The sequence below is a fragment of the Pristis pectinata genome, chromosome 3 (genome assembly GCF_009764475.1).
Source record: "Pristis pectinata isolate sPriPec2 chromosome 3, sPriPec2.1.pri, whole genome shotgun sequence".
In the NCBI taxonomy this organism is placed as follows: Eukaryota; Metazoa; Chordata; class Chondrichthyes; order Rhinopristiformes; family Pristidae; genus Pristis; species Pristis pectinata.
Genome location: NC_067407.1, coordinates 98,848,708 through 98,864,087, shown reverse-complemented (window position 1 = coordinate 98,864,087; position 15,380 = coordinate 98,848,708). Strand labels below are relative to the sequence as shown.

General features: G+C 40.4%; 1 protein-coding gene across 1 annotated transcript in view; it reads left to right on the top strand.

Annotated features, from left to right (window-relative positions):
- Nucleotides 1-2,020: 2,020 nt before the first annotated feature.
- The window catches only part of LOC127568654 (proto-oncogene c-Rel-like), a 43,293-nt gene continuing 29,933 nt past the window's right edge, over nucleotides 2,021-15,380 (top strand). The window contains exons 1-4 of the mRNA XM_052012649.1: nucleotides 2,021-2,204; nucleotides 6,006-6,047; nucleotides 6,167-6,303; nucleotides 8,144-8,292. Coding sequence (XP_051868609.1) covers nucleotides 2,198-2,204; nucleotides 6,006-6,047; nucleotides 6,167-6,303; nucleotides 8,144-8,292 — 335 coding nt within the window. The 5' untranslated portion in view covers nucleotides 2,021-2,197. The remainder of the gene's footprint in view (nucleotides 2,205-6,005; nucleotides 6,048-6,166; nucleotides 6,304-8,143; nucleotides 8,293-15,380) is intronic.

Below are 15,380 nucleotides of genomic sequence, written 5' to 3'. Positions count from 1 at the left end.
ACCAACAGGCAGCAAAACCTTGCTTGGCTGCTGGTGAGAGGAGCCCTCCCTGTCAAATTCTTTATGGTCAGAATCTGACTCCCAATCCACACTGCCCTTGGGACAGCTGTGATGAGGAGGAGACGGTCACCCAACTCTTTGCATTCAGTATATTTGCAAAGAGAGTCTGGAGAAGAGTGCAAAGTGCTTTGTCATTGGTTCATCCCAAGCAACTGTGCAACAGAGGACTCTCTGATCTATGGACTGTTCCCAGGGATACACACAGAGACCGACATCAAGTGCTGCTGGAAGATGATCAGCTTGGTGGAAGGTGCACTTTGGTCTGCCTGAAACTTGTTGGTCTTCCAGTACAATGAGATGACCATAAGGGAATTCTGCTGACTGGCACATTCCAGACTGCAGGAGATATGCTGAGGAACACAATGAAGTTTGGTGCAGCCAATGCAAAGGTTCTGTGGGGAAGGACAACAGTCTAGGGTCCTCCTGCCACTAGACACTGAGAGGCTCAGTCCAGGATAGAACCAGTTTAACATCAACAAAGGAATCCAATCCGTAGCCTGAGGGAAACACAGAGGAATCACAAAATCTATTGCTCAAGAATGAGCAACACACAAAATGCTGGAGGAACTCAGCAGGTCAGGCAGCATCTGTGGAGGGAAATGATCAGTCAACGTTTTGGGTCGAGACCCTTCATCAGGACTGTGTGTTGTTGCTCCAGATGCCAGCATCTGCAGAACTTATTTGTCTCAAGAATAAGCAGCAACTTGATCTGAGCCAAAAGGCTGTTTAAATGTAATGTTTTTGTTTAGCTGTAGATTTGCTATATGTATTTCTAATGTCTTTTTTTAAGCTAATCAGTTAAGGATTTTCAATTTTTACTGCACACCTTTTGCAAAGTAAAAAGATGATCAATTATATCCTGATTGAATATTTTCCATTTTATGTCCTGGTTTATTTGTCATTTTTCTTATTTTATTGATTTACTCTTTAGTCTGTCCTGAGGGATTGAGGAGAACTTCTTCCACTTCAGCTTTGTGAGGTGGTAAAGGAGGCCATGTGAGAATCATTGACTCTTCCACAGATGATTTCCTGGTCATTCTCATGAAACCTGCACCAGTTCTTCTTGACAGAGGAGCCAAGAGTTTCTCCATGGGTGCCAATTATAGCAATTTTTTTCAGCGCAGCCCATAAGTTGCAGACACTCTGTGGGGAAGTCTGGGAGTTGACTGGTTATCTATGAAGTATTGTCTGAGAAGGGCTGCCTTTGTTGGGATTCTTGAGCACTTCGGCATTGATCTTCTTGCAGCAATCCTGTTGATGGAGGTAACAGAATGGATCATGTGGTGATCAATCCAGCACTCACTGGTGCCTGTTGCAGTGTGGATGATGTGAACATCTTTGCGGTCCCTTGCTCGGATGATGATAAAATCCAGGAGATGCCAGTGTTTGAACAGGGTCTTGCCATGACTTTTGCTTATCCATCTGATGAAGCAGAGTGTTTGTTATAGGGAGACTGTGCTCCAACCATCCAAGGACCCCTTTGGAAAAAGGCTTCCCTATTACTTCCTTGACAGTCAATCCTTCCAAGGGATTGTGTCCCTTCCCACCCTGGCACTGAAGTTTGCTTAGAAGAGTTGTATCTGATTGCCTCCTCAAAGCCCATTTTCAAGAGCACATCCATCATCTTATGTACACATATGAGGTGATGGCGAGTTGTAGAACAAGATTGTGGGTTGTTCTTCCAGAAGGGCAAACTGGAAGAGGAACACTGCCACAGAGAAGCTTCTCCATCAATAATGAGCTAATCTGGAAACTCAGCGATTCACCCTGTGGAATTAGTAAATTCTTTTATTTCCTTACTGCTGATATTAGTCCGTCCTTTTATAACAAACAAAGGTAAAGTGCTTCTGGAGGTTCCGAAAGGTACGTGAAAGGCTTAATGAAATGCAAAACAACCTTCAGTAATATTCATTCATTTGTGAACAATGAATTAGGCTAAGAGAGATTCTTACTCTTAATTGGGCGCAGCTACCATCGGCATCACGTCAGCGAGGGGGCGGGGGAATTTCCCTGGTGAATTTTATGAGTTTCACAGGGGCCTCTTCCAGCTTTGCAATCAGGACATTTACGAGTGAGGACAGAAGTTACATATCGGAATAATTCTGTGAGGTATAAAAGGATCGCGGGGCAAACAGCCATGGACGGTAAGACGAGTTATTAATCAAGTATTGAATTGTTTTAGCTGCCGAAGCCATTTCTAAACTTCGCTGAAGGCCACTTGCTTTATTGGCGGAACTACGTCTCGCCATTAGGAGCACTTCACTTTAACACATCGCAGTCGAAAGGGCAATTTGATGAGTTTTGTTGCTGGCGCAGAACTCGTTACCTTTGGGAATCGGAGTAGATGGGACTGTGAGTCCGCATTTAATATCCATTCCGGATTAAGCCATCGCAAAGCGCGCACTTCACTCTCCACCTGACTGTGCCCTTGCCCGGCTGTTCTCACTGTCCGGGCTTCGGCCGCCAGGGCCGTGTTGAGGGAGGGTAGCTGGTCGCCTTTCGGGCGGCGGGGTGGTGACCAGGGCTGCGGGGAGTGCCGGAGCCAGGGTCGCGGGAAGCCGGCGGGAAATGAGTGCCCGGCTTCCGCCTCAAATGTCACCGTCGCCTTTGAATATCGGAAACAGCAGTAGGAGGCAATCTGAAGGCGTGTTAACATGATAAACTTGCTCGCCGGGGGCTTTATTGAAGGTTTTACTCCCACTCCCTAAAGCTGCCAGTGTCTTTGGCAGCTCCCATACCCCGGAGCAGGCAGGCAGACCGGCCGGCTGTATTGGCTGGATGAGGAAGTGTTGAGTGAAAGTAAAAACGCGTTTGAAAGTTTCTTTTAAGTTGCTACCTGTTCATAAAACAAATGTCTAGTGAAACTGCGGCTGAGACTCCTCGTGAAACTATCGTGGGCGACGGCGAGAGCAAAAAAACGACCGGAAACTTTCCTTGTGTTCATCAATTTAAACTTAAGCTACAAGTGGAAAGTGGGCGGACCTTTCTCTGAAGGAGCGCTGTTCGATAGGCAGGGGAATCTTTGTACAAGTGTAATAGACCGTCTCTGCAACGGGATACGTTGGTACTCTCCCCAGGAAGTTAATGTTAAGGCTGATTTTTGGTTGCTTTGGTCCCCAATTATCCCCAAATCTAATATTCAAAGACACAGAATTCTACTGATGAATGGGGCAGGGCAATGCTGGTGGAAAAAGCAAGTGAAATTCGCAGCGGAACAGTCCCATCAAACTGAAAAGGTGCCGTCCCCACAAGGTGGCGTGCTGTGTAGCCGGGACGTGGTTCAATCCATTTTCTGAAAAGCGGCTCTTATCCTGTTAAACAACCAGTTAAAATGGTTTTTTGACAGTAGATTCACGAAGGTTTGCTGTGCAGTCTCTGCTCTAAGTAACAACAGCTGGACATGGGGGGTGGGGGAACCACTGATTTCATTTTTATTATTTTTAATAAAAAAAGTTTTCGAATCCAAACTTTCAAATCTTGTTTCCCGCTGCCAACTCCCCTCCCCTTCCCTTCCACCACGCACGAGTCACAAATCCCACTCCATGATACTCCAGTGCAGTACGGAGAAAGTTTGACACGTTTGAAGATGTCACCTTTCAATGGTGATGCGCTCTGCTACATTCTTCGATGAACAAAAACAATCTTAGGATACTATTTTGAGGAAGGGAGGGTAACCTGCTCAGTGACCAGGTTAATTGTCCATCAATCACCATCAGGAAGACGTTACTTGCCTGTTATCATGTAATTGTAGGGTGTGCTGGAAAGAGTACAGAGGAGCTTCACCATAACGTTGCTTGAATTGGAGGTCTTTAGTTACAGGAAGAAATTGGATAGGCTGAGTTTTCCCTGGTGCGAAGGAAACTGAGGGCTGCTTGATAGAAGTGTATATAAGACTATGAGAGACAGATACCGTGGTTAGTCAATATCTTTTTCGGGTGGCACGAGTATCAAAAAGAAGAGGGCATAGGTTTAAGGTGAGAGGAAGGAAATTTAAATGGGGATATGAGAGGTTAGTTTTTTATGTATGAAGTGGTTGATATCTGGACTATACTGGCAGAGGAAGTGGTGGAATTGTATACAATTACTGTGCTTAAGACGCATTTTAAACAGATACTTAAATAGTCAAAGCATAAATGGATATGGTCCTATTCCATGCAAATGGAATTAGTGTAGATGGGCCAAAGAAATTGTTATGGGCATGGTGGGCTAAAGGGCTAATTTCTGAGCTGTACTACTTCTTTGATGCTATCTGCAGATTCTTTCACAGTTGGGGCAGCAGCTGTTTGATGGGATGGACAGGTGGCCATGAGTTGGAGCAGATGTGGTTTTGTTTTATATATAAATTTTCTTTGAGAAATTTCTTGAAGTGTCTTCCCTGTTCTACTAGATATCTTTCTGTGACACATCCTCAGAATGGAGAACTTGTTTCGGAAGTTTGGTGTCACTACTGCACATTTTGTTTTTAAAGTCTCTTAATTTCCCACAACAGCATGATGGAGCGTGCAATCCCATTCATCTGGTACTGTTGAACAATTGAAGACAAAGATTGATGATGAAGATTGGTCTTGACATATGCAGCAAGATATTAAATAGCAATTTTAGTTTGTTTATGGCAAATATGCAGAGAAATCCCAGTGAATGGTACACAAGGCATAAAATATCATTTCTAAGTGCAGTTAAAATGGACTTATAAAATTAAAGTATTGCACAGCTGTTGTGCCACTGCACTATTGATGACACAATTCTGGCTAGTGATTTTTTTTTACATATTTTCTGCTTATTATGTATTTGATTCTAGGAGTCACACTCCTGCAAAAAAAAAAGACCATTATTGCTGTTGCTCTCACTCAGTCCACCTGTAACTGTCACAAAGTGGATCTCTGCACAGACATTCATCTTGAAAGAAATGAACCTCATTGGGTAACAGTACTGGTTAATCTTTGTTTCCAATTGATAAGCAGTTCAGTGAATGGTCTCACTTGAAACTGCATAAGTAAATCAATTGCAACAGGCTTTGTGACTACTGCACATTTTAAGAAAGTAAAATGCTTGATTGTGAGCACTGGAAGGTGAAATAGTGCAGATAAGGAGTTGCAGCCACGCTGAGTCTGAAACTACCTGGTAACTTGTTTCTGTGTAAACAATTACTTCACATTGTAAAATTTAACATTTGGCCTAGTTTCAAAACATTGTAATTTTGTTCCTTAAGATATTTTGGAAATCTAGCTGGACAGTTATAATGCTGAAGAGCAAGTAATTATTTCCTCAGCTGGTTTACACAAAATTACCTTTCTTTAACTTGGTCTATCTCGTGATTTTTTTTCCCAAATAGGAAATCTTTTATGAAATATTGTAGGGCTTAAAGTCAAAACATTACTGTCCTAATCAGTATTATTGTGTGTGTTGTTTGGGGGTGATGGGAGGAGCTTCATTAATTACATTAGCTATTGCATATTCAAAACCTAACACTAATTAGATATTCTATTAGTTAGTACAGTTTGAATTGATTTGTATAAAACAATTGCTTCTAACACATTGCGCAAAGCTAAATTCCATAATCTATGGAGAAAACATTTTTAAGTCAATATTTAAAATGGGGAAAAACCTTCAGAAAATTATTTTGTTTTTAGTAGGTGTACATTAGCAGGACCTGCATCACTTTGTTTGAGTGCATGTGCACCATTAGGTGGTGGGTGTAAATCAAGTAACCTTTAATTTTAAACTTGCGTGGTTTCCTGATGACCTCATCAGAGGGCAATACTAACTATCCGCTTAGATCTTCGATCTTTAATCTTTATTAATTTGCTTTCATAAAAATGTACACTTCTAACTTAAATTCTAATTCTGATTTGGACAAAATTGCCATTTTTAAGTAAGGTGGTGCATTTCTCTTTTATTCCTTATAATTAATAATGAGCATTATCTCTGGAATTCTGTCTTTATAGTGAGAGGTCACTTGCCTGCTATGTCAAGGCCTCCCCTTCAAGGTAAGAGATTTTTATGTATTGTGTGGAAAATTGTTTCTAATTTTAATTCTGCATTGTGTGTCAGCTGTGTTGTGTACCTTGCTGGAATTCTACGTTGCTGAAATTATTGTTAATTTTAGGTGAACCTTATGTTGAAATTGTTGAGCAGCCCAAGCAACGCGGTATGCGTTTCCGATACAAGTGTGAAGGACGATCAGCTGGTAGCATTCCTGGGGAGCACAGCATGGATAACAATAGAACATATCCTTCTATACGGGTAAAATATCATAGTGCATTTGCATGCAGTATTAAGTTTTCTATGAAAATGTCTCACTTACTGTATCCTTTCAAAGCTATAACTGTTGTTAAGCATGTGTAAACTTTGCTTTTATGCTGTTGAGTTCCAAAAGTCAGGTGAACTACCTAAAATCAGTTGCTCACAGAGAACACAAATTAAGTAGTTTTCAATGAGCAAGTATCCTTTACTCCACGGTGTAGAAAAACTCCTAAATGATTTTCTTTCAAGCAAAGTAACATTTGAATTGTATCTTACCTGATGGTTCTCCCAAATGTTTTTGTTGAATTTAGGAACTCCCTGTATGAGCAATAGACATTTGACTGATCATTACACATGTCACAGCAATATTCTGTACCAAGGTACAATAACACCGGGGGGTTAGATTGATGCATGTCATCCCATTGTGGAAAGGCAAGAATTTATATTTTAAAAAAACAGAAGATGCTGAAAACGCTCAGGAAATCGGGTAGCATGTGTGGAAAAGAGAATTAGAGTTAATATTTCAGATCAAAAATCCTTCATCAGAACTGGGAACATGAGGAAATAAGTTATTTTTGCATTCTGCAGAAGGTGGGTGGGGAGGGATGGATAGGACAAAGGGATAGGCTGAGCCTATGTGATCATAATGATAAGGGAGGTGTCTGGTTAATAATTCTACTTGGGAAAATTAGAAGGGGAGAAAACAACCAATGGGGTATGTAAAGATGAAATGCAGGTCAGAGCTGTTGCTGAACCGTGGATCAAAAGGAAGTTGTTGGAAATGCCCAGCAGATCGGGCGGTGTCTGATGAGAGAGAAAACTGAGTTAGTACTACAGATGGATAACTTTGCAGTAGAACTGGTATATTGGAGAAAGAAAATACCTTTAATCATTGTCTATTTATAAATAACTATCAACACAGTAAAACTTGAAGTGAAACTACTAAACTGCCCAGATTATTGCACATTCTTTACATGACAACTTTCTTTCAAGTGTGCAGTCTTGCTATTTGATGTTTTGTTTTGCTTAAATCTAGCGTTCTCCTGAGAGTTTACTTTGGAAAAATATTTTTAATCCAGTCTGAAATGAATTTATAGAAAGCTGTAATGATTGCTATTATTATATCTACCATTAATCTCAATTTTACTGAAAGTACCATAATTACTTGGAAGCTACAATGCTTGTGTGCCAATTTGCATCACATTCACAATAGGGAAACACAACAGAAGATCAGATTAACTCCCAGGAATTGCAGAAGTTTGTGCTCCGCCACAGGACACCATGTGGACTCCATTTGGAAGTACAGTGTAGTTCAGTCAGCAAGTTTACATCTTCTGCACTCTCATGTGACTTCTGAACTACCTCATTCCATTGGGAAATAAATGCAAGGAGTTCAGTACAGAATTGCCTGTATTTTTCAGCAAGTTCCAGCCCATTAACCTTATTTATCTGTTGACTAGAGCTGCCAGACCTGCTTCACTTACTGTTTTTGGTATATTGAATTTCCTTTCGTCTGAGAAATCATGATGAAAATGCCACAATAGCCATCTAAATCAATTCCGTAGCAGGGGAAGAAATGGAAGTCATTGATTATATCTACTTGGTTTATGTGATCAACTGTATACTACATCAGTCCTGGTATACAACTACTAAAAGAAGTAGGCTTTTTCTGTCCTGAGACTGTGAACTTTTCAGTGCTATTAGAATCGGGAAACTGGAATAGAGAAAATCCCAAAATCTTAAAGTTCTAAACTTGATTAATTCTTTTGTATAGCTTTTCTAATGTTTCCTTCTCCTTTATAGCATTTTAGTTCTTACTTGTTTGTTCTTATTCATAAAGGTTGTGAATTATCTCGGAAGAGTGAGAGTTTTGGTTAGTTTAGTAACAAAGATCGAACCCTTCAAGCCCCATCCTCATGACTTGGTTGGGAAAGACTGCAGAGACGGGTTCTATGAAGCTGACTTTGGCCCTGACCGTAGGATTCTGTGGTAGGTATCCAGTGTAAGCTGGCATTTTTCTTTGTTTAAAAGTGATATATATTAATCTTTTGATTTTTGTTTTATTATTTTTACCAACTATATTGGAAATGGGGATGTGTGGGGGAAAAACATTTTTTACACATCTGGTACGGAGTGCATTATCAGGAAAAAATTGAAACCATGCCACAAAATGTACAGCAGGATGGGTGACAGCCCTATGGTTGACTCATAACTGCCTCCTCAGTTTGGAGTTGATCCAAGATGAATGATAAGTGCCAGCATTGCTTATGATGTTTACATTTCATAAATAAATGGGGGGGGAAAAAAGCATTTGGATTCCTTGAGATATTCTTTCTTTTAAAAAAAAAAATAATTATGGAGGATCCTTGTCCTGGATGCTTCATAGTAAAGAGTAGTCACTATCCTCAGAAATATCGGTACAAAAAATAGCATGCTAAAACAAAGGCTTAAAGTTGATGATCAGAAATTGAAATGACCAACATCTGGACATCATCTGTTTAATCTGTTGGGTTTTCTGGGATAACTTTGATGAATCTTGCATGTTGTCCTCTGGCAACGGTGAGGGGCAGGGTTAATATTTTTTGTAAAGATGATATTGTGAGTTAATGGAATCTGAATCTTGCCCAAACCACTGAAATAACAGTCTCATCCTAGTTGTTTGAATTCATTTTGAAATGTTTTTGTAATTTCAATCCACTTAGTGGGTGTGAGCACACAGCACAAATCTGGTCCAGACCTGGCATTCATGTTACTTAATGCCACAATAGTGGCAGTCTCGCTGCATCTGAATCAGAAGGCCAGTGAGTTCAAGTTACACTTTGGAGACTTGAGTCCATAATCTGTGCTTGCACCTCAATGTAGTACTGAAAGAGAGTTGGATTGCCATTGTGCTATCTTTCAGATTGTTAAACGAAGACTCTGCTCTCTTAAGGTGAAAGTTGGGGGGGGGGGGGGGGGTTTGCTGTCAACTGATTCAAGACTAGTGGAGTACTAGCCTACACTTAATCCTCCTCCAGCATCTAAAACTGACTTTATGGTCATTTATTTCATTGCTTTTTGTTGAAACTTTTCTTTGAAAGTGTTAGCTGATGTGTGGCTCTCATTACAACAGTACCTAATCTTCAAAAGTACCTCATTAGCTGCTTGGGGCCATGAGGAGATTGTGAATCATACAATATGCATTAAGTCTTTATTTCTTTCCTCCTCCTAAATTGTCAGTCTGTCTTGGAGACAGTAATGTAGGAGTTGCTGTCAGTTATAGTGTTGCATGGTGTGTCCTTCTGAAAGTGTGGTTAAGTTGTTTTTTTTTTACCCCTTTCTAATGGCCTGTTTCTCCACCCCTCTTCTAAAAGGTTTGGCAACTTAGTTTAACATTTTCAAGAGAAAGCACCTCTGGTACAGTTTCATGGCTTCCCTTCCCCCATGTGGGGAGTTCCCAGACTCAACTGGGCATTGGGCAAGGCACTATATCAAGGGCAGTGGGGTGGGGAGTTCCCCTTGGAGAGAAATAAACCACCATATTAGTCACCTGGGCTGGGCCTGTGTACCTCCCCAAACAACATTAGCAAAGGCTATGGAGAAGGTTTACTTGCCTTCTGTGGTGCTTATAGTAGAACCCCAAAGACCTGGATGGGAGCACTATAATGTCTATTATCATCATGATAAATTCAGTCAAATACGAGCAACTTCTTTAATGGACTATTTCACTAGATAACTAGAAAGTTATTGTCTTGGTTCATGGCAATAGACAGGGGGATCCACAATAGTTTTTTTTTCTGTTCTGCCTTTCAGAGAAAGTGGTGCTTGTTTTAAAAACTATAATGGTGTTGGCAGCCAGAAATATATCTACTACAGTTTGTTCCGAGGAAACTGTTTCTTTTGCCTGTTTTATTGCATGTATGCTTTTGAAATAAGCATTGTGAATATCAGTTCCACTGCTGTTGAGAAGTGGAATAATATAATTAACTAATTGGGCATCCTTGCTGAACCTTTTTATTTGTGAAACTGTTATTTCTATGCAGCATGCAGAAGGAGTGGACGTGCCTATCAATTTAACTTTTCCAGTTCCATGATCATGTATGTGACCAGCTGGGATTTTCATTTAACCTGTACTGTTAAGAATAAAAATTATTGTTGAATACAATTTGGATTATAAATTATGTTGCCTTTTGATGTTTCAAGTAAGGCATTGCCTTTTTTTATTGCGGAATCTAAAAATTACCAGTTTGAAATTAATCCTTATTAATTATAATTTTTATAATGAAAATCTGCTTCTGTTTTGGCACTTTAATCAGTCACTGACATGAGTCATAAATTTTGTCATGCCAGCAAATACCTTAAAATAATTTTTCCTGCCTTTTCTGAAATGGTAGTGGCTTGTTTTGTTAAGTTTTAAGTGTTTCATAAAATCACATGCATTTTCCTACTACCAATATTTAGATATCACATGATTGCTTTCAACCAATAGATATGTTGACCACTTTTCCAATCTTTAGGAGTTTCTCCAAAATGTAGCGCCAATATTATTAATTCTAATTTGGTTCCAAAAATCCACTATGCATCCAAACTTTAGTCTCTTTACTATAAACCATTCAGAAATCCGCTTGGACGTGATCAGTCTAAAAATAACTTTTCACCTTTGAACCTTTGCCCCTTTCTAATGTATGATTTAACTGAAGTCTAGTTACAGAATTATCTTTTGTATACAGCTTACCACTTTACATACCAGAGTGCCCACTGTGGAGCAGGCATGGTAGTGTAGCAGTTAGCGTAACACGATTACAGCACCAGCGACCCGGGTTCAATTCCTGCCGCTGTCTGTAAGGAGTTTGTACATTCTCCCCGTGTCTATGTGGCTTTCCTCTGGGTGCTCCGGTTTCCTCTCGCGTTCCAAAGACGTACGGGTTAGGAAGTTGTGGGCATGCTATGTTGGCACCAGAAGCGTGGCGACACTTGTGGGCTGCCCCCAGAACACTCTACACAAAGATGCATTTCACTGTGTTTTGATGTACATGTGACTATCTTATTTTAAAGCAAATAACTAGGCAAAGACAAGTAAACCTCTGCATAATCTTTGTAGTTCTTCAATACATTGCCTAGGCTGCTTGGATGAGTTCCTTGCAGCCTAATGACCAAAGCTGGGCACCGATGTCAAAAAGCACAATATCTTATGACTCTCAATCTACCAATTTAGCAAAGCAACTCTGCATTCTTATGAAAACTCTTTAACTATTTTTTATAATAGTAAAATCAAAAATTACTGGGAAAAAAAATTAAGCAAATCAGCGAGCAGAGAAAGGGATCAAAGAACCTTCATCAGAACTTGTAACCAGCTGAGTTTTTCTAGCACTTTTTGTTTATGGTTCACATTTTTGGCAACTGCAGGACTTCTTATTTTTCTGTTTTTTTTTGTTGTCCTTGATTACTTAGTTCATTTCTTTATTTTTATTTATTTATTTGTCTTATCGTTGTATTGATTGCTCAAACCCAATTCAGTGGTGGGGGGGGGGGGGGGGTGGAGCACCAAAAGGCAACCATATTAAGCACCAAAAGGCAACATAATTTTGATCTAAATTACATTTGTACATTTTACTCTGTTTTTCTTATAACAGTGCATGTTAAATGGAAAAACCTGACTGGCTTTAAACATCATGGAGCTAGAAAAGTTAAATTGACAAGAGTGCTCCACTCCAATTTATTTCTCATTGTATCCAAAGGTGTCCCTTTTTCTTTTTTTTTAAAAAAAAGAGAGAAAAGTTTAGTTTCAGTGTATTTTACAAACTATGTACCTTTTTCTTTTATTCTACCTATAACATTTTACCAAAACAAGGCTGTGCTGGCATTTCAGTCTTTGCACTAGTCTTAGGATTTCCATCATCTGTTCTTACCCCTTAGTTTTCCATGTATCTGCTGCTGGGTTACAAGCATGCATTAATGTTTTTAAAAATTGGTTTGCATTTCGTTGTTTGTGTCAGTATTTGGAGGGGGAAGGCCACGAACTTATTTGGAAAGTTCTGAACATGCTGTTCTAAACCTGGATTTTCATTTCTAGCACCTTTTTCGTTTCTAAATTTTCTCTTAATATTTCATGAGATGTGGGAGTGAATGTCTGGGCCACCACTTACTGCCCTTGAGAAGGTGTTGATGAATCATCTTCCTGAACTGCTGCAGTTCAAATGGTGATCACACTCCCACAGAGAGTTAGGCAAGGAGTTCCAGTATTTGGATCCAGTGACAATGAAGGGATGGCTTTGTATATCCAAAATTCACAACGTGTGATTTGGAAGGGAAGTTGTAGATAGTGGGATTTCCTTTTGCAAACTACCCTAGTCCTTTGTTGGCTGGATTTTTGAGTTGCTATTAAAGTTGCTGTTGTGGACCTTGTAGATGATATGTGCTGTAATAACGGTATACGGTGAAGGAAGGAATGAATGCTTATGGTGCACTGATACAAGAAAATGGTGAATTTTCCATCACATTCCTGATCTGGAGTCAAACTGCATGGAAACTGGCACTTTGGCCCATTGAGTCTGCACCAACCATCAATCACCCATTTATGCCAATCCCATTTTATGCTCCATGAATTCCCATCAACTCTTCCCAGATTCTATCACTTACCTACACACTTTGGACAATTGCCTGTAGCCAATTAACCCACCAATCTGCACATCTTTGAGAGTAGGAGGAAACTAGAGCTCCTGGAGGAAACGCGTGTTGTCACAGAAAGAACATGCAAGCTCTATCTAGACACGATTGAAGGCAGGTCACTGGAGCTATGAGGCATCAGCTTTTCTAGCTACACTACTGTGCCTTGTAGATCATGGAAAGTTGTTGGGGAATGAGGAGTTGAGTCATGTGGTTTAGAATACTCAGCCTCTGACCTGCTCTTGTACCATAATATTCAAGGGGCTTCTCCTGTTAAGTTTCTACAGTGACCCCTCCCGGGCTATTGATGGTGGAACATTCAGAAATGGTAATGCCAAAGAATGGTGTTTAGATTCTGCCTCTTGTTGGATATGTGTCTGGATTTGCAGCTGTCAATTCTTGGGGGGTGGAAATTCCTAACATGAAACAACATGGCTTCAGGTGAAGTAGGCAGCCAACCACAATGAAGGATTCTCACAAGTAGTAAAAGGCACAATATTAACTAACATTTTTCAGAATGTGAAGGTACAGTAAATACTATTTTAACAATATAATCCATTTTGAAATTTATCAGTGGAATTCCATCCACTGATACAATTTTTACAGATTGGAAAGTTTCCTAAGCAGTTATTTCCTAAGCGGTCATTTTAAAATCTCACACTTCGTGCAACCAAATGTAACAGTTTTAGGGTATTTTAAGGGCATAGCTTGAAATTTCTGAGGTTTTCCATAAGACATAGGAGCAGAATTAGGCCATTCAGCCCGTCAAGTCTGTTCCACCATTTGATCATGGCTGATTTATTTTTCCCTCTCAACCCCATTCTCCTGCCTTCTCCCCGTAACCTTTGACTCCCATGCTAATCAAGAACCTAGCAACCTCTGCTTTAAATATATGCAATGACTTGGCCTCCACAGCCCTCTGTGGCAATGAATTTCACAGATTCGCAACCCTCTACGTGGGTTTCCTCCGGGTGCTCTGGTTTCCTCCCACATTCCAAAGATATACAGGTTAGGAAGTTGTGGGCATGCTACATTGGCGCCAGAAGTGTGGCGACACTTGTGGGCTGCCCCAGAACACTCTACGCGAAAGATGTATTTCACTGATTGTTTCAATGAACATGTGACTAATAAAAATATCTTATTATCTCAGTTCTAAAGGGGCATCCTTTTATTCTGAGGCTGTGCCCTCTGGTCCTAGACACTCCCACTGGAAACATCCTCTCCACATTCACTCTATCCAGGCCTTTCAATATTCAGTAGGTTTCAATGAGATCCCCCCCCTTATCCTTCTAAACTTCAGCAAGTACAGGTCCAGAGCCATCAAATGCTGCTCATGCATTAACCCTTTCATCCCCAGGATCATTCTCGTAAACCACTTCTGGACTCTCTCCAATGCCAACACATTCTTCCTTGAATATGGGGACCAAACTGCTCTCAATACTCCAAATGTGGTCTGACCAACACCTTATAAAGCCCCAGTATTACATCCTTGCTTTTATATTCTAGTCCTCTCAAAATGAATGCTAACATTGCATTTGCCTTCCTTACTACCAACTCAACCCTCAAGTTAACCCTTGGGGAATCCTGCACGAGGACTCCCAAGTCCCTTTTCACCTCCGATTTCTGAATTCTCTCCCCATTTAGAAAATAGTCTACGCCTTTATTCCTTTTACCGATGTGCGTGACCATACACTTCCCTACGCTGTATTCCATCTGTCACTTCTTTGCCCATTCTCCCACTCTATCTAAGTCCTTCTGCAGACTCCCTGCTTCCTCAATACTACCTGCCCCTCCACCTATCTTTGTATCATCTGCAAACTTGGCCACAAAGCTATCAATTCCATCATCCAGATTATTAAGATATAACATGAAAAGTAGCAGACCCAACACCGACCCCTGGGGAACATCACTAGTCACCAGCAGCCAACCAGAAAAGGTCCCCTTTATTCCCACTCTTTGCCTTCTGCCAGTCAGCCAATCTTCTATCCATGCTAGTACCCTTCCTGTAATACCATGGACTCCCTCCTATCTTGTTTAGCAGCCTCATGTGTGGCACCTTGTCAAAGGCCTTCTGAAAATACAAGTAAACAACATCCACTGACTCATTACTTTTCGTTAGTTTATTGAGACCTAGTGTTCATGGAAAAGGCTGTAAAAACCCTTCCCCTTGTTACATGCAAGGTCTTAATGACTGTATTTCCGTGTTATTCTGGATTTGCCATGTGCTGACAATGTCCTCTCTGATGTGTAATGGTACCAAAGGCTGACAGTTTCACATCAATACTAATGCAAAATCTTAGCGTTAATTTCCCTTGCTGCATTGTTTAGGTCCTGAAATCATTTTGGTGTTATTTTTGGCATATTGGCTAATACATACTCATTAAATCTTTATATGTTATTTTGGTCATGACCTTGAAAAGCTCTTGTAGGAA